The following is a 20,464-nucleotide window of genomic DNA, read 5'->3' on the forward strand; positions in this document are numbered from 1 at the left end:
CCCCCCCCCAGCCCCCCAAAATAGTAAAAAAAATAGGATAATAACTTAAATGTTACCTATTTTTAAAACAAATAACAAAAGCGGGCCCCCCTGACAAAAAGATATTATATTTTGGCCCACCCCCAAAAAAAACCAAAAATAAATAAAATAGTGGTTCTCCACCCCCCCCCCCCCCCCCCCCCCCCGCTCATTCACCGGCTTGATGAATCGCTGCTAAAAAAAAATTCTCATGAATTGGGCCCCCCCCCCCTCCTGCCGCCGGCTGGATCCGCCCCTGCATCTCCCTTCCAGTCATTCACCTTCCCCCACTTCCATGATCTAAAACAGAACCCCATTATGCCTAGACAGTACCCCATTATTCCTAGACTCTGACCCCATTATCTTGTTATTATAAAAAATGACCATAAATGACCACCCCACTTCAAGGAACCACATTCTAATAACTGTCTCATAGGCCCAACTCAAGTCACCTACACTCTCCATTACCACTCCCTCTAATACCATAGCAACCCTGATAGACAATTGATCAGCCGTAGACGAAAGACTTCACGCATGGCTGATTGTCACCGAAACAGAGTTAACTCTATTGTTAATTCTGTTTGTTGCTACGGCAGGCAGCCAGTGAAAACGAATTTGTTTAATAAAATTATGGAAATGGAAGCACTACTTTAAACAAACAGAACTTTGTTATTCCTAGCTCATTTTTCCTGTCTGAGGTGTCATATGAAAGGGCAGAAACTCAACTTTCTAGAAATGTGATTTTCTCTTTGAAATTCAGATACCGTCCGCCAAATTACATTTTGGTTTCCTCTCTTCAAATTCATTTTAATCACTCATGCGTGAAATATGCATTATATGAGTTGCATCAAATGAAATAAGAGAATCTAAGCTTTACAAATATGTGTCATTTATCAATTATAATTGTGATAATAGTTATGATAAAACAATCAATAATTCTCGGTTTCGTTTTTTCTGGGACGCACTGTATAGAGGGCGCAAATAGCTATAAGTAGTGCAGTGTTCCTCAACTATGAAAGGGAGTCAAGTTTTGATCACCATTAGATCAAGACCCTCTTTCTAGCTGGCTCTCTCTTCATCTTGTGTTATAAATATGTGGAAGTTCATAATGATGTTACTGATTTGACTCTCCAAAGTTTGGAGATAATAAATACTTTCATATGACTCCGGAACTACAAGCCTCTTCCTGCTGCTTTATTTTATGTACCTCTCCAACTGCCAATATCTCATAAACCGATCCCAACACAACACTAAGACACCCATGTCCATTACACAACTTTGAGCAATTAGTCTTCTCTTTCTCTTCAAAAATAAACACTCACCATGGCCTCAGAAATGGTGCTTTTGTAGTCTTTGATGTGCCGAGAAAGTATTCCAGCTGGGTTACTGCGGAATCTCCTCTCATATGCAGCTAACTGTTCTGCATGCGGCTTCCCACGCATCCTGATCAAGCGATGAAGCGCAATGTCTGACAGCCCCTCCGACATAGAGGCTTCTTTCCTGGACCACTTAGATATAAGTCCTGGAACACCAGGAATGGGGTACTCCTTACGCTCGATTTGCTCACTGTAGACTCGCACAATGGAGATGTTTTGGAACTTTTTGAGATAAGCTAGGGCAAATGAAACCATGCAATAAACAGGATTACAAGAGCAGTAGGGACTTACATTTGGAACTCTGATGAAATGGAAGTTCTTCTTGGCCGTACAATGTGTTTGTACATAAATGTGTGTGAAATAATGCTAGAATCATTAGTGTTGAGAGCCGTAAGGTAGCTGGTACTACAGAACCAGCCATCCCTGAGAGAATCAAACCATGTTATTAAGCTTGGTCCTCTCATCCTCCTGGAAGCAACTTTCCCAGGAAGCCCTGGGTTCAGTTGAACCTCCTACAATCAGGTTACTTTGCAGCAAGCATGAAACTCTGGGGTCTCAAAGACTCTGACCTGTGTCCATGTGGTCTAATTCAGACTGTTGATCATGTTCTGAATGAGTGTGCTGTACGTAGCAGGATCCTAATGTCCCCCTCACTGATATTGGCAACCCACAACTGGTGTCATAATTAGTCAACTGTCAGTTTTTAATTGCTATGGTTTATAAATGAAATAATAATTCCAATTGGTGAACAAAAAAAACCTCAAATTGTGACGGAAGTTGGAACACCAACAAGATTTAGTTCTGATGTATGTAATAGAAATCTGCCTGATAAGTTATTTTTACAGAAGCCCAAGAACACTATACTTCTATTAGGGGAGGATAAAAGCACGATTAAGTTAGTTTGGCAAAGTAGGATTAAATTATTTAGGCAACAAATACATCAATACTCCTGAATAGATTGATCATCATCGAAGTGCATGAAATAGAATTTAGCACTTTTATTTGACTAAAATTGGTACTAAAAATGTAAAATAACTAACCAGCTACAACATCCACCGATTTGTTTGAGGGTCCACAGTACAGCACCTGTGGACGCATCTTGCCTGCTCGTAGTTGCGTATTGAGGCGAGTGAAGAAGTATGCAAGGTAAGCTCCTGTTACAGTCTTTCCAGTGCCTTGAGGGAAAAGGGAACAATATATACACATTATATTCAATATATAATTGCTTACCTGTTAATTTTTTCTAAAAAGATGCCCGCATGCCCCCCCACCGGTCAATAGTTTTTTTAAAAAGATGACCGTTGCTCCGAGTAACGGGCCGCATGAATAAATTGTGCTGAGATCCCCATTGGTTTACGTGTAAAAAGTTTCTTTGTTTCTTTGAGCACGGATACCAAACAGTGTTTTTTGTCTGCAATTCCTGAATAATCGAAACATTCAGGCAACTTTTCAGCAAAGATTTACAGACAGTGTCTCAGTATTACACTGTATCCCCTCCGACTTTGTTGACAAAGGGATAATGATAATGATAATAATAATAATAATAACAATAATAATAAAAATAATAACAATAATGGCACGTCGGTTAGCTTTCATATACATTATTAACCTGGCTGCTTATAGCTGAGCCAACAAAGTAACTAAGTGCTCAAGCATACCAGGTACCCATTTACACCTTGGTGAAGAGAGTGGCAAATGTAGTAGATATAAGACCCTATCAGATGAAGATACAACTTTACACCAATGGAAAGCTGAATGAACATAAAATACACATATAAAGGAATTTAAAAAAAAAATTCCTTTCAGTATTGGACAAAAGCAAATCAAAACCTCCTTTCCGCACCCTCCAAATTAGAGGACAATATTGGTCATATTTGCCGCAGTTACGGGACGCAATAACATGTGGACCCGAACGGCTCACCTATATAGGTGAGGCAATGAGCTGTGCTTAATTAATGCAAATTCATTGGGAATATGCATAACTCCATATAAGATAGTTTAATCTGTAGTGACTTGACCGTAGGAGAACTTTGCATTTGTATATATTATGGTCTTGTCTTTATTGTGTTGCTTGAGGTCTAGCCTTTTATTCCATTGTCACTCATTGCTTTAGTGACACCTGTTACATTACTAGAGTGCCACACATACTTATTCTGGCAAGCACATTCCACACCCTATGGGTTGGGATGTGCAACCACCTAATGTATTGGTATAGCTTATACTGTACAGGCACATTACACTTGCTTGCTTTATTTGCCACACCTATTTTCATCACTTCTCCTGAGCTGTTTATATAGAGCACACGTATTCTAGAGAGTCTTGAGTCGATCTACAGCAAAGCTAATTCAGCTTCATCTTAATTGTTGTCCTATTTCTTCGCTTGTTTCTCTACTCGGTTCTGAGGCCTTATTACTTTATAGAGATTATAAGTTTCTTCTTCCTTACTTAATTTGCAAAGACGCGTCATAACTTTGTACATGGTCTTACATATATTCTTTGTACGGGTGCTGTGCAATATTTGAACTACTACTTGTGATATAATATATGTTCCAAGTATCTGTACTCAACAGGTGTTTCTACGAGACAAGTTGGAAGGAAATCTATTTCTATTTCTTTTATTTAGGTGATTAAATTCCCTAAAAATCAAAACTGATTTTATTATTTACTATATAAATCTATGTATCTACCTATTATTGCTTAGTCCTCCAGACAAGCAAGCCATCGAGAGAAAAAAATCACAAATGTGCATACCCCACCCACTAGAACTCCGCCAACCTCCAGCTCACGCGCGGAACGCACGCACACATAATCATCCTCTCACGAGCAGCCCAAGACCAAACTTGGGACATGTTGCTAGTCAAGGATAGGGGACGGAGGGAGGGACATAGGTAGATACATAGATGTATATAGTAAATAATAAAATCAGTTCTGATTTAACTAATTTACCTTAATAAATTAATGTATCTACCTATTATTGCTTAGACCAGCACAGATGAAAGCAGGAGGCATGTCCCAAGAAAGAGGTTAGCAGGGGAACCAGGGAAGACATTGCTGCAAACCACGTCGCCGTAGCAAAAGATTCTTCACCTGCCGCAATCCCTTAAGGAAAAACGGCTGTGAAGGAACATCAAAAGGCAGTTTCGTGGTGACACAACAAATGCACCTTGAAAGAGAGCTGCGGGTACCAATACCCATGTCAATCGCGAGCCCAAGGCTCGGCAACAGATAAATGGGTCTCAGGACCCACATACTGGGTGTCTCTGATGATCCATCAAAGATAGATTTCCAAGAAGCCAGACAAAGGGCTCACAGGAATAACAAAGAGTTGACTGTCACTGTGGCAAGTCTTGGTTATTTCCAAAAAATAAACCGACGCCCATCAGAGACTCACCTCCAATCTCACCTCCAGTAACGGAGAAGAAATTAGCAAAAATAATCCACCTTTGAATAGTACTTCAAACGTGTATGAAGAAGCTAAGCGCTTGGCAGCACACATATTACTCCGGACCTCGAATCCAGGCCTGCAAACAGATAGTCCTACGGGGGATATGCACGTTAACCGAGAGAGGAACATACTACGTGGAATGCAGAGGTAGCTGCCACTGAATTCGTAATGGAGATTCTGAACTCACAACAATAGCCAGTGGACCCAAAAAGCGAAGGTCGGAGGCTGCTTTTCCAAGGGAAGGCAATTGGCCTTGGAAGTCTTTGCGGACTGCCTCGGGCAAAACTATATCGCCAGTGACAAGAGGAGATCCCCCAGGACCAGTGAGTCTTCAGCAGAAAACTTAAGCGCGTCTGAGCTCCTTAGGAGGCTGACGAGTGTGCCGAGATGAGCATACAGGCGTAGAACAAGCCCTGCACTCCGACAACGCTAAATACTGCCTAACAAGTAAACCTGCTTGGGAGCTCATTGTTAAAAAACAAAAGCAATGGACACCCTCGTTCGAGTGGGGTATAAGTGTCCGACAGATATTTCCTAAAGGAAGCCTGCGCATCAGCCCCCAGGGACTGGTCAGCAGCAGGGATTAGCTCCACTGAGAACCAAATGGGGTAGGAAGCCTTCGCAGAGGTGCCTGTCGGGTCTACTGATAACCCCAGTAGCCCGACTATTAGCTCCTATAGATATGCATGGTGACAATTGTATCATCAAACCCCGAAGCTCGGCCTAAGCGGATAAAGAAAAGGCTGACTGAACCTTTTGACGCCAAACCTCGGGCAACAGATTATTTCTTCGCCTTCTCAGCTCCCGACCAAGCCGGAGACCAAGCACTGCCGCTGCCGTGCAGTTTAGTTTTATGACCGTTGGGACCAGGGCTGTATCACCTCACTGCTTCACAGGAAGCCTTAGCGAGCACGGAACATTTGAGCTCTACGGAGGTCGTGAAACCACCTCGCTTGTGAAACAGGGTCACTCCAGAACATAATGTCGGTTGTGAACCCAGTGTCACCTCCGAGCTTCTACAAGGCTGGCTGTTCCGGTCAAAGGGGCACAGCTTTTAGCATTTTTTGTATTCTCGGCGCCAGCTCCGAATTTATAGCCTGAAAACTACTTACGGCCTATGGACACAGCCCGACACGGGCTGAACCAGGCGGAACAGTAGTTGTTTGTGAAATGCCCCTGAGCTCCGCCTGAGCGGTAGCAGAAAAGGCCGACTTTGGCGTAGATTTCTTCTCCGCCTACTCAGCTCCCGACCCAGCTGAAGCTTGAGTTGATGGGCTCGGCGAATGAGGGTGATGGGGACTGATTGTAGTACGGATGGATGGTGGAAGGATCTGTAGTGAAGATATCTATCGGTGTGTGTGGGTTTCCTGTAGACTTGATGAGCGGGCTTGCCGGATGGTGATTTGGTAACGAGAACATCCACACCAGGAAACCCAGGAGCCCATCAACTCAGCGATGCAGACCATCTAGACCAGGAAATCCAGCATGTCACCACAGCTCTAACTAGCATTATAAGATATAAGATAAAATCCAAGACTCCCGCCAACAAGCCCAAAGCCAACTCCACCCCTGAAGAGAACCAACCCGCAGCTACACCACCGAAGCAAACTATTGTTCTTCCCTATATCGGTCAAGCCTCTCACAAGATTCAATGTATCCTTCAAGCAGCAGACATCCAAGTTCGACACAGTTCCTCCAACAAACTCCATTCGATACTCCACTCCCACAAAGACAAGCATCCAAACCACAAGAAAGCTGGAGTCTACAAAATACCATGCGAATGTGGAAAAGTCTACATTGGTGAAACGGGGAGAAATCTGGAAACAAGACTCAAGGAGCACAGAACCAGCTTCAGACTCAGCAATTGGGATAAGTCCGCCATCATCAAACACGCCCAGCAGCACGAACACACCATAGAATGGGATAACAGTCATCTCATATCCATAATGAAGCACTGGCATACACGCCGAATCCGAGAAACCATCAAAATTCTCCGCCACAACACCGTGCCCCAAGACTCAGGACTATACATCAACGACATCTGGAAACCCCTCATCAACAACTCTCCTAACTCCGCAACCCGGAGACTCCAGACGGACAGTCAGACGAACCAGCCGACCATCCATGCCCACTCCCCGATGACTCAAGCCGACACTGTCACCTATTTTTCCCTGACGTCCGCACCCCGGTGACTCAAGCTCACGCACGACAGCCATTCCCCACTCCTGACGACGGATAGTCAACCTGTTCGAAACGTCAAGCCACTCATCCTCTCCAAGCGCTATAGTTCTCCATAGAACTATATGCTAAGAAAGATAACAACAGTCCTTTTCAGGACTACACACCCCCAAGACAGATTACAGAGTCAGAGTCCTTTTTAGGACTCCTCAACCCTCTCTCTCTCTCACTCTCTCACATGGTGCACCCGCAAACCTACTGTATAAACGTATATCTTATATTGTATAAGATATAAATAATACATTATATCTAATTATACAAAATATACCTGTCCTATGATGTAAAAATACATCTCATAAGATAAAAATATCTGACCAAAAGGACACGTCAGCATGACATAATAAATTACCTATATACGATAAAACGTAGGTTTAATAGTATATAGATACAAAAACATCTTATAGCCTGAAGGCTAAAGAACACGTTAGCAACTCAAAAATAAGAGCTAACGAAAGACTAAGAAAGGAATGTCTACATGAAGGCGTGAACAAAGGCCTTCTAGAAGAAAGAGGCAGCCATTAAACGAGTGAAAGAAACTTGTACAAATACTGAGTAGCAAACAAAGGCCACAACGAACAAAATATTAAAAACAGGCCACTATTCAAGTGACAAAGAGGTATGCACAAAAAGTTACGTAACAAGTCGAGCGTAAAAGTCGTGAACGGGACAGAACACAAAAAGGAAGTAGGCTAGGCAAATTCTAACACTATTTTATTGCCAAACAAAAAAATTGACTACTGTAAGGCTAAAACCCGAAACGAAATTGTTAGAAAACAAAATGAAACAGAAAATTACTGTTCAAAAGGCACCAAAAAAGCGACAAGGAGATAAAAACTCTGAATTTAGCACACAGTGACTTAGCTGTATGCAGGCAAGTTGGCTGCAAGAAAGAGAGAGGATGATTATGCATGTGTGGGTTCCGCGTGTGAGCTGGAGGTTGGCGGGGTTCTAGGGGGTGGGGTGTGCAGGACTAAGCAATAATAGGTAGATACATTGATTTATTGAGGTAAATTAATGTCATCAAAGCTCGTTTTTAAGGTGGACAACTTCTGATTATAAAAACTTCAAATTTTGAGTTTTCGGAGAGCTGTAATTACTCCTTTAACAGACACTAAATAGCATAGTATTTATATTATTGTAATCTCTGGCTTATAATCTTACCGTTGATATGAAATTCAGACAGGGTCATTAACATCTGGCCAAATGAAGTTTGTACTAGGCTGGGATTTGTACCCTTGATCTACAGTCCTGTGACTTATCTACTACACCACAACACCTCTACTATTTCATGTAGATCAAGACAAGGATGGAAGTCATAATATGAATATTGATATATACTTCTCTAAGAGTAGCCTACCCAGTGTTGAGCGGTGCCCATTTAGTTGCACAATTGAATATAGAAAAAGAAACGGCCTAAAATAGAAACTAACCTTCTGTCCATTTTCGATATTCATATTTGTGAAAGACAAAATTACCATTCATTTTTTCCTTCTAAATAAAAGGGGGAGGGGAGTTGCTTGGCATGTAAACCATTGTGAGAACATCAACATTCTTACATATTTAAAAAAAAGGATCTTCAGAAAGTAATCTGTTTGGCAGTCATATTGAAGATAAAAAGGGATTAGAGTATTCTTACCAGGGGGGCCTTGAATGACAGAGAAAGTATCTTTGAGAGCTTTCTTTACAGCAGCTTGCTGGGAATCGTTCAACGGATGCAGTGCAGACTCTGGTACACGCAGGTCTGTGCCCCCTAACACTTTGGCTTCCCTGCAGAGGATTCTAAGGGTATCATCTACACCAATGAAATAAAAGACAAATACATGTAGTATCTATAAGTAAAACATTCTGAATGACTGGGTTATAACATGGTGGTGTTCTCCACATTTGAGATATTGACATTGCAAGCTCTTTCCCCGTCTTTGATTCAGCTCCAATTTTATGTCTAATTTTTAAGTACTTTCATCTATTGTGAACTGTCAACTGTCAACTATTTTTATAAATGTACCTAGGTTACTTTACTATTCCTTTTATCAATATTTGTATGCTTGTGTCCTGCTCTAAACATTTATCACTGTTTTATATTATGTTTGAGTGGATACATAAATTCATCCCTTGTCTAAAGTCAACATATTGAAAAGCCTTCAAAGAGTCACTTTGCATCCAAAATTTCTTTATATAGTAAGGTCAAATATTATAATTTAAGGAAATTAAAAAAATAAGACAAATGCAATGTCTTCAAAATGCATCTGCCTAAATTCAGTTAAGATCCTGGATTAAATTCTTTTTGGAATATCACAATGAGAACAAAAAGCCTATGCTATTATCTCAAGTGATCTTTATGACCTTTGACCTTTAATTTGAGCACTTGTCCCCCTACAGCGATGTACACTATAGTTACAGATTTTAAATTCAGTGCTAAAATAGCTTAAAATAGTCATTGATTTGGTCATAACAAGGTTAAAAAGACCTTAAATTTTATGTATATTGCCTTGCTGACATTTTTACATTTAACTTTATTTTAAACAAAATCTGATCAATTAATCTCACTATGTGATGCACGCTAATTGGTATTAGTGTGCATCACAATAGTTAATGGATAAGATATATGCCTTTTATGTACATTTTGTTATCTGTATTATTTCTGCATGTGAAATGTGAAATCAATAAACTCAAACTCAAACTCAATCAACATACACTGCGATAACAAGGCTAAAACCCTGAGATTTCACGGAAATTTACCGTTATGACTTCTTCTTTTTGTTTACCCCAACAAATTCAGCCCGGCATCCTATGGTAAAACATACTCGCACCAAGTTTGAATTTTAAACTCAAGTGGACCTTGTCATATCCCACAATAGTGAGACTAAACCTTTATTTTCAGAAATTGACGCTATCGCCTTTGAAATACTTATCGCAAAATGTAATCAGATCGTCTACCTTCGATATGACATACTATCACCAGGTTTAAAGCTTATACCTTCAGTGGTACTCGAGATATTGTGATAACTAAGCCAAAATCTGCAACTTCATGACATTTGATCCATGACCTTCGACCTACTTACCCCAAAATCTAATAATATCATCTTCCTATGGTGATACACAGTATTTCTAGGTTTTAATCCCATACCTGTAATGGGTCTTTAGATACCTGTAATATCAGAAAGTGACCTCTATGACCTTTGACCTACTAACCCCAAAATCTAATCAGATCATCTTCCTATGGTGAAACACACTATCACCATGTTTGAAGTTCATACCTCAAGTAGTTCTTGAGATATCGCATTAACAAAAAAATTGTTTTTGAATTATTATCATCACCAATAATATCAAATTATCATCATCATCGTTTAACTATTATCATTATTATTGTTTTTGTTATAATCATCAAACATGTAGCTCACTTTAAAGTAGGTCACGTAAATCACAGACAACGAATAGAAGATGGACAATAAAATCCTTGCTGGTATTGACAGAACTCAACTGACTAAACCAAATTTTGCATTATGATATTTTACCACGACTCCCTCCAATTTACCTGAGTGCCAATCAGGATGATTCCGACGTTGCAAGGCGATGTCTTGTACCAACACTGGCACCCCTTTTGAGTCCACATCACCTACAGCCTCTTCTTCTCGTCTGCAGGAAAATGAAATACACATGAGTCATTAAAGGCCAATTATGATGTTCCGGTATTAAGCTGCATTTGGAAAGTAACAGGAATAATTATACTAGTTTTTAATTGCTTGCTAGTAGCATGCACTATAAACCATTAGGTTGTCTGCTCAGTAAAAATGCAAATAAACTAATGAAAATTTAATGGACAACCTATTCACTGAAAGGCACAACAATCATATGGGACCATGTTCCAGTGCTCAGTACAGGGAAGGGAAGGCTAGTTCAGTCTTGTCTATTTTTACTCAAATCGTTTCACCTGTATCATTCATTTACTATAATTTCTCATCATAATCTGCCATGTCTATCTGAAGCACCCGAGGGCATCTGAGCTTTATAATGTTGTCCATTCTCAAATCTACAATTCAACAACATCAAATGTAAATCATAAAAATCATTATCCACTCCCTTATCCTCATTCAAAGAAAAATTATTTAACCATTGATTGCCCATCAGCTGTTAGAGAGGAACAGTGCCAATATTTATAAGAGATAATGCTCTTCCTATTTCTTATGTTGATGTTTGGGTCATACGTGTGATTTAAGGATCGTTCAGATATGAAGCAGTAAACTGCAGAGTTATTTTAACAACCTGCAAATGAATGGCAATTGCGCGCAACAAATATCTTACAGATATTCACTTAGCTCTGTGTAACAAGAAACAATAACTTAGTTTACCGCATCATATCTAAGTAAAGCTAAAGAATGGCCTAAATCTGTTTATATTGAGCATTGAGTAAAACCTACCTATTTGGCTCAGGTTTCGAAATGAGCTCCACAGTACTTGCAACATGATGATCATTACTCCCTTGTGGAAGTGGCACGGACTGCTGATGCACTACAAAGTGGACTGGAAGTGAATTTGCATTTTCACGAAGGAGCCGTTGGCATGTGTGACAATCCTGAGAATTCTTGCCTTTCAATATCCTGCAGTGGAGAACACACGTTTGCTTCTCCCAGTCCTTAGCATTGAATGGTCCTACACGATGTCCACGTTCTCGTTTATCGTACCCCTTGATCTTCAGCCGAGACTTGGTTTCCACGTCAAGATTGGCCAGGTGTATGCACAGGTAATCATAATAGTTCATTATCATTCCTTCTCTGAATTCCCTGATCGGTATGTGGTTCGCTTCAAGGAAATTCTTGTCTAACTGAAAGTGACCTATGTCCTCAATTGAAGTTCTCTGCCATGTGATTGGCACATTCTGTAGAATGATGGTGTCATCATTGCTGACTGCGCTGTGGCAGGAGACCATAGACAGGATCTGAAGCCATTTTGACTTGTATGCTGTGATGTTTTTCTCCCTGCCTGGAATTTCAGAGGCTATCCCTGAGAAGCACTCAATGGGTTGTGATCGATGCTCTGCACAAATATCCAAGTGAGGGGTCATGTTGAAGAGTTGTACCTTTGGAGTAAGCATACCCTTCATCATCTGTGCATGCATCTGGACCCTGCAGGGATCACCCAACTGGTAGCTTCGTTGGAAACTCATAACTCCCATTTCCTTCTGATCTAGCCTGCCATCCTGATATCCTCTCCCCTGCGAGAAGGGGTTATCACTACCTTGGGCATGGATCAGTGCTGTCTCAATGGCAGTCCGAACTTCCTCTAAGTTTCCATCCCTATACATACTCTTGATTGATTGCAGGATCCGTCGCCATTTGTCCTCTGGAATTCTGAAATAAACGTCTGGATATTTGACTCTAGTGCTGGCTGGTGATTCTGCTTGGCATTTTCTGATGTAGTCATACATGCGACACTTCCATGTCACTTGGACATCTGGGGATCCTACATTTACAACTGGTTTCTCAGACGGCTTCAGAAAACCAAGGGGAATTTGTCGCTGTCTAGATTGGATGTATCCACGATATGGGAGAAGCAATTTCATGGATGACTCGGAGATCCCTTCCACAAAAGTTGTAACCTGAAGAGGAACTTCCTTGAGCTTCAGAGCCAACTTCAGCTCTTTTGTGGCTTTGTCGAAGCGCTTACTTTTGGCATTCTGATTGTTGCAATGATGGGTGATGTCAGCCATCTTCCCAGCAGTGTAAGGGCACTGGCTATTCTCCATGCAAGCAACAAGCATCCTATGCACAACAAGGTCAATATAACGTCTGATGGGTGATGTGAAGTGAGTATATGCTCTCATCTGCAGAGAATAGTGTTCTCGCTTCTCTGGCTTGGTTTGGCTTGTTGAGTCGATGTATTCTGCCGATTCCATGATGCCATAGCATTTAGACTGAGCCACCGCATGTCGTGGATGGTTTTCATCTTGAAGTATGAGATTGGCCATATCCTCCATATGACTTCTGGATGCATTTTGTGATTCACAGGATTCCCTGACCTTCTGCCATACTTCTGCAGCAACTAGGACATGTTCTCCGTCTTGGCCTTCACGTTGGTCTCCATGCACTGCATCATTGTGATTACGCTTCACAAGCTCAGGAAGACGAATACTGTTTCTTGCAGTCTTCTCATGACATTCTTTCCATGTCTCTACCTTCTCTTGCGATGGGGCCAGTTGCCTACGGAGTGGTGTACAATCAGGAAACCAGGTAAGAACATGTTCAGCAACAGCATTATTGGTCATCAGCATCAGCTCTTCTATTAAGCTGTGGGCATGTGGATGAGAAAGAGCCCCTCCATCATCGTCATCAGCATTGTACACCATCCATCCATCTCTCAATCGCTGCATTCGGCGATGTCTTGACAGCTCATATAAGTACCTGATAGGTTCTACAACACGCATGTATGCATTAGAAGTATTGTTGCTGTCAACAATCAACTTCTCTGCCTCTTCATAGGTAAGTCTCTTACATGATTGAATCACAGACCTTCTGAACATAGGCTCTGCTACGATCTGCCCTTCATGATCCAGAATGAAAATGACTGACAATGCTAGCCTATCCTGTCCTGGGAGTAAGCTTAGAAGCCTTGAGATCACATCCTTTGGCAGCATATGATAAGCATCACCTTGGAATGGATGGTAGAATGTTGTACCCCTCTTGTAGGCATCTTTATCCATGAAACTATCCTGGTGAATGAAGTAGGACACATCTGCAATATGTACACCAACTTCATAACGCTGTCCTGGAAGACAGACACAGCTGATGGCATCATCCAAGTCTGTGGACCCAGGAGGATCCACAGTAAAGATGGTCTTTGTCGTCCGGAAATCTTCTCTTTTCTGAACAGTTTCGTCTGGAAGACTCCATCCTTCAGGAAACTCTCGCTGCATATGTTCTCTTGCAGCTGGCTTGCATAGAGCTTTGATGCCATATACCAGTCGAAGGATGTTAAGCCCCTTTTCTTCTGTATTTCCATGATCCAACTCTTCAACAGCTGCTCCAAGTGGATATGGAGCCTTTTGGGCCCACTCGAGATAGCGAACAACAAAGAGTTTCTGATGTCTGTCCGCATGTTTAACCTCTACATCTCTTCTAGAGCTGCATGCTTTTTGTGTTTGTACCCTTCCTTTTTTAATCTCAAACAGTGTAACTACAGCTGCATTATTCTTTGAAGCGCTTCTTTTTTTTCTTCCCAGGATAAGCATCTTAGGAGACGAACGGTCAATGGGCACCATCACATTATCATTCTGAGGATCCAGGTAGCACACAAACTTTTGATATCTGAGATTGGCATTGTGTTCAATGATGCCGACTACCTTTCCATAGGTCTTTATTTCTCTTTCGGCATCATCATCTTCTATTACTTCCTGCTCCTCTTCATTTTCTAAGACCTCTACAAGAACCTTATCACTGTTGAGGGCATGTCCTCGACGCTTCATATTCGTGATGGTTATTTCATCTCCTGACTGTCTGTCTTGGGGGACAGCATATATACGTCCAGTGATGTCTTGCCGGAAGATACAGATCTTGTACTTCTTAGGCCTTTGAAGAGCCTTGCGAAGAAGTTCTTCAACATTAGTTTCTTGTTCCTGTCTAGAGGTGTCATCCTTTACATCATCTTCATCATCTGAATCATATGTATCATCTTGTAGGAGGGCATACCGACCTTCTCTCTCCACCATGCGTAGGTTCTGTAACACCTGGTTATTAGTACGGCTTGCTGCATTTGGTACTGTAGCTCTTGATGCAGATGGAGTAGTTTTGTGTCTTTGTGCTGTCTGTAATCTTACTCCAACTTCTAGCTCCTGGATAGGTATGGCTGATTTGCTCTGTTCCCGTTCATGTGCAGCATCTTGGCCATAAGATTCTTGTCCTGATGCAGCCTCTTCCTCTTGATCTTCAGCCAACACCTCTGGATGTAACCTCCTATACTCCTCAGCCATGTCCTCGTCCACCTGAATCTTGAGTTCCTGAAGCCATTCATCACCAAGCAAGTCGTCGTCCTCCTCGTCATCATCATCAACTGAAGAAGCAGCAGCACCAGCATCAGGTGCACTGTATTCACTGGCGCTTCTCTGTTGCTTACCAGTCCTTGGATAGCAACTTGGCACTTCAATTGCTCTACTGACTGCAGGTCTTGCAGTCACGGTGCGAGGGGTCCCCCTGCAGGCTGTACTGGGTGCTGAAGCTCTTGGAATGAATGAATTTGCAGAAGGGTTAAGCAGACGTTTGGCATTTGCAATCTCATTCTGGATAGAAGCCATTGTTAGACCTTCTTTGCTATGGATGGCACCATTCCTCTCACATGTCCTGATGTACCTCTGCCATGTCTTCTGGCATTCCCCTGCTGAACAGACCGCCACAGGATCTCCCATTACAGTTATGAGAGACTGTGCACGGGTGAATGCTGTGTTCAGGAGCGCTTTGTCTGAAAGGAACCCATACCAGAACTTGTTTCTCACATTTCGGTCTCCTACTTGGGGAAGGGACGTGATGTCTACCTTATTTAGTGATGATCTCGTTCTCACCGTGCTCAGAAAGACAGCGCGATACTGCTTCCCTGTACAAAGTGGATTAAACATGAAAATATATTTTGTGACTAAATATATCTTATCAAATAAACACTTCCACACTTTTGAAGCAAGAAAAATATGTCTGAACTACATTTTAGCTTCTTATTCATTAGATTCAACTAATTAGAACATTTCCTTATCAAAATTGACATTGGAATCAAAATTGTTTACAGTTTATACCTTGACACCAATTTACAACATAGTGGTGCAGAGTGTTCCATGACTTGGGGGTGTTTCACAAAGACTAAGAACAACTTTGAGTTGGACTTAACTATGGCAGGCTGTTCATGCCACTGTTATCTCTTATTATATACCTCACTTTAGAAAGCCATCTGATTGGTTGAAATTGGAGTCGTGATTCAGGTAAGAATTCTTGATAGATTTTTGTTTCAATTTGGCATATAAACTGCTTTAATACTTGAGGTCTGGCTGCTTTATATGCTCTTTGATTGCAAGTGTAAATGGACCTCGTGACGAAGAAATGTGTGGGCCTAAGGCAACATGACATGGCTAGCAAAACATGATATTGAGTGCATTAGTAACTCCACAAGTATCATTATTTCTGTCAGATATTATGGATATCTATAGTATTGTTTGTCAAAGCAGACTATTGTTTTATAGTAATTTGGTTATGTTAGAGTCTCTTAACCCTATATAGCCCGGCCTATTTTGAAACTGCATAACCCAGGGGGGGGGGGGGGGGGCTTCTAAGGCCCCCCCCCTATGATCTCGGCTATTTATGGACCGATTTTGTCCAAACTTGGTGTATTTGTGTGTCTTATCATGTACTAATTAAGAATGCTTAGTAAAATTTATGATATATATCGTTAATTTTAATTTATGTCTAATTAATGATGCAAATATGCAAATTTTTCCAACAAATTCTCATTTTGTCCAGTTTTCCCTCTATTTATGGAGAAAATGCAATTAAATTTGGCATGTTTGTAGCTTGACATATAATTTTAAAGATAGGGTATTCAAATTAATGACATGTATTAAAAATCCATACTTATAATTGTAATTAATTATGAAAATATGCTAATTTTTCTTGAAATTCTAATTTCTTATGTATTTCCTTGTTTTTAAATCTTTTGTTTTTCATTTTTTTGTTATCTAGAATAGTTCATGATGGCCAAAAGGGATGTTATCTGAAGAAAAACAGAAAATAACATTCTTCTAACAACACTTCTTGTAAAACCCATACATTGTACACACAAGATCATTGGAAACCATTTTTGGAGCCATTTTTGTGTGACATTGGTCACGAATATGTGCTACATCTCCGATACCATACCCCGATTTTTGCAAATAGGGTCTTAACCCGTTCCTTCCGGGAACCTGGTATACCAGGCTCCCGTGGAGCCCACTCACAGACGGGAACCTGTTATACCAGGTTCCCATAATAGGCAGGTAGATGACGTCTTTACAAGCCTAAAATTGCCTTTTCCTGCCAGTAATTCACTAAACTAGTGGATTTGAGGGTTTATCCAAAGTATATGCTATCATTATCCATTACTCCTGTTTTGTTTACTTTAATATTATTCATTATAATTGTACTTTTTCATAAGCATGTCGAGTTTTCTCTCACATGAAATTCGTACAGCAGCGTATGGAGCTCCGCGATGTCTGTCCCACAGATATTGACTTTCGCTGAGACCTTCCATGCACAGAATACCACTACTGCTGGTATTTCAATTGGGAGCAGCGCAAAGCCAAATCATATAACGGCACGCGGCACACGCGGAACAATACACTTCACTGCACATGAAAGGAAAATCCAAAGGTCAGCTCTCTATTGTCAACAACAAGCAGTATTATAAGTCTAAAGCAAGATCGCGAGGTTGTACTCGATTTAGTCTCCGAAAATGAGTTTTGATCAGGTGCATGTTGGATTTATTATTATGATATTTTGTATCACCACACCCCCCCCCCTCAAAGCTCAGATTTATTATTTAGTTTGTCTCTTTTTTTGTTTGTATATATTTTCTGGCTAAAGTATGATGTCCGACGTATAGTAACGTCAATATAGCATAATAAACATTTTCGTTTAGCAGTTTGATGCAACAGAGATTTGCATTCAAAAGTTTTTGCTTTTATAAGTATTGGACAGTAATATTCTTCTCATTTTTACTTTATCAGCCGCTCACTCTCTGTAGCGTTCCCTATACTAAGGTATATGTGAGAGGGGGGAGGGGGGTATATGTGAGAGGAGATATAAATTATTTGAGAAAGAGGGGGAGATAGAAAGTTATCTCCGATCCCCCCCCCCCAGCTCTGATTGTTTTTCTTTTGTGTACGTCTCTTTTTTATTTGATTATATCTTTTCGCTAAATAACATCAGGGATATGTTATAATAATTAATCTCAAGGAAGGGATGATGCCGGCATGCAAGTAAATGGCGGAATAGTAGACAACATTATGAAAGATGAAGATGGAAAACGACGTAGAAAGAGAGAGAGAGACAGCGAGAGAAAGAGACAGCGAGAGAGAGACAGCGAGAGGGAGAGAGAGAGAGAGAGAAAGAGAGGGGGGAAGGTGGGCGGGGGCAGGATAGATAGAAAGGTTGACGTAGTTTATTCTGTATTTATTATTATGATATTTTTCTCACCGATTCCCCCCCCCCACACACACACCTCAGATTTGTTCTTTAGTTTTTCTCTTTTTTTTTGTTTATATCTTTTGGCTAGAGCACAATGTCCGACGGATAATAGTACCGTCAGTATAGCATAATAAAAAATTGTTTATATCAGTTTGATGCAACAGAGATTTACATTCAAAGTTTTTATTTAGTATAAATATTGTACAGTAACATCTTCTCATTTTGACATTATCAGCCGCTCGTTTGCTTTTTTGCCTCCTATAATAAATATAAGGTATAATAATGTACATCATCAGGGATAATTTTATGTTATAATAATTAATCTCAAGGAAGGGATGCTGCCGGCGTACAAGCAAATGGAGGAATAGATAACAATATGATAGATGAAGATAGAAAACGACATTGACAGATAGACAGAGACGGATACAGGCATAGAGAGAGAGAGAGAGAGAGGGGGGGGGAGGAAAAATAGAGATAGAGGGGGGGGGGAAGAGATAGAAAGTTGGACGTAGTCTGTGCTGTATTTATTTTTATGATATTTGTCGCACCACCCCCCCCCCCCCCCCTAGATCAGATAAATTATATTATTTAGTTTGTCTCTTTTCTGTTTGTTTATATCTTTTGGCTATAATAAAGTATAATGTCCGACGAATATAGTATCGGCAATATAGCATACTAAATGATTATATCAGTTTGATGCAACAGAGATTTACATTCAAAAGTTTTACTTTGTATAATTATTATTCAGTAACATTCTTCTCATTTCGACATTATCAGCTGCTCGTTTTCTATTTCGTTTCCCATAATAAATATAAGGTATAATGAGTACATAATCAGATATCAATCACAGGGAAGGAATGCTGCCGGCCTACAAGCAAATGGAGGAATAGAAAACAATATAAAAGATAAAGCTCGAAAACGACATTGACAGACAGACAGACAGAGAGCGGGAGAGAGAGAGAGAGAGAGAGGGGGGGGGGGGGGGGGAGAGAGAGAAAATTGGACGTAGTCTGTACTGTATACATTGTTATGATATTTGTTTCTCCGGTCACCCCCCCCCCCCCCTCCAGCTCCGATTTGTTTTCCTTTAGTTTTAGAAGTACAATGTCCGACGTATAATAGTACCGTCAATATAGCATAATAAACTTTTTTTTAAATATCAATTTGATGCAACAGATATTTACATTCAAAAGGGTAACTTTGTATAATTATTGTACAGTAATATTCTTCTCATTTCGACATTACCAGCCGCTCCTTTTCTATTTCGTTCCCTATATACACAATATAAGGTATATGTGTACATCATCAGGATTATGTTATAATAATTTATCTCAAAGAAGGAATGGTGCCGGCATACAAGCAAATGGCGGAACAACATTGGCAGATAGACAGAGAGACAGACGGAGAGAGAGGGAGAGAGACACATAAAGAGAGAGAAAAAGAGAGAGAAAAAGAGAGAGAAACAACCATTTCTCATCATCATCTTTTTGTCTGTTACATTTTAGCATATCACATATTCTTGTTCATTCCTTTATCTTGTATGATTGATATTATCTTTGAATGATTGCAAAAACAACAAGACCCCACTCCCCCCAAAACACACAAACAAAAAACAGGGTTATACATGTAGGATCATCAATGCTGTAAGCCAGGTCATTGTCATTCAATTATACCCTTACCTTACTTCCGCTCTTCTATTGTTGGAGTTTATAACCATGACAACAACCTTTACATTCGTCAACGTTCTTTGTTCCTCTTACGTAACTAAGCTGTAGGATCATGGGCCAAAGACAAAGATATAGCTCTTTTCACATATTCTATATAGCCGGGTCCCAAATACTTGCAGACATTTCTGTGTCATTTGTATTTGTATTTACTTTGTCAATACATACTAACAAACTATAATTGTCAAAATGTGCCAATATATTCATACATATTGATATTATATAGCGCCTTTACATAAAACATGATCAAAGCGCTTTACATTAGTAAATAAAACAGAATAATTATTTTGCTCTCCAGGCAATACTTCCGAACTATTTTGTTTTCCCTATATCATCTTCCGCTCTAGAATCCTATCTTGTTTATATTTATTTATTGTGTATTTGTCCTTGTCTCCCTCTCCATTATTCTTCTGTTTTTGAAAGAGAAAGTTTCATTATTTCTCATCTTTCTCTTATAATGTTATCCACCTA

At 40.4% G+C, this 20,464-nt stretch overlaps 1 protein-coding gene across 2 annotated transcripts in view; it reads right to left on the reverse strand.

Moving 5' to 3' along the window:
- LOC583716 overlaps nucleotides 1-20,464 on the reverse strand; it is a 69,821-nt gene that overhangs the window by 11,319 nt on the left and 38,038 nt on the right. For both annotated transcript variants that reach the window (XM_030980941.1, XM_030980940.1), the window contains exons 19-23: nucleotides 11,496-15,657; nucleotides 10,613-10,713; nucleotides 8,714-8,869; nucleotides 2,435-2,569; nucleotides 1,341-1,630 (exon numbers count right to left, since the gene is read on the reverse strand). In XM_030980941.1, coding sequence (XP_030836801.1) covers nucleotides 1,341-1,630; nucleotides 2,435-2,569; nucleotides 8,714-8,869; nucleotides 10,613-10,713; nucleotides 11,496-15,657 — 4,844 coding nt within the window. The remainder of the gene's footprint in view (nucleotides 1-1,340; nucleotides 1,631-2,434; nucleotides 2,570-8,713; nucleotides 8,870-10,612; nucleotides 10,714-11,495; nucleotides 15,658-20,464) is intronic.

This window comes from Strongylocentrotus purpuratus, unplaced genomic scaffold, assembly GCF_000002235.5.
Source record: "Strongylocentrotus purpuratus isolate Spur 01 unplaced genomic scaffold, Spur_5.0 spur5_scaffold_11, whole genome shotgun sequence".
Taxonomy (NCBI): Eukaryota; Metazoa; Echinodermata; class Echinoidea; order Camarodonta; family Strongylocentrotidae; genus Strongylocentrotus; species Strongylocentrotus purpuratus.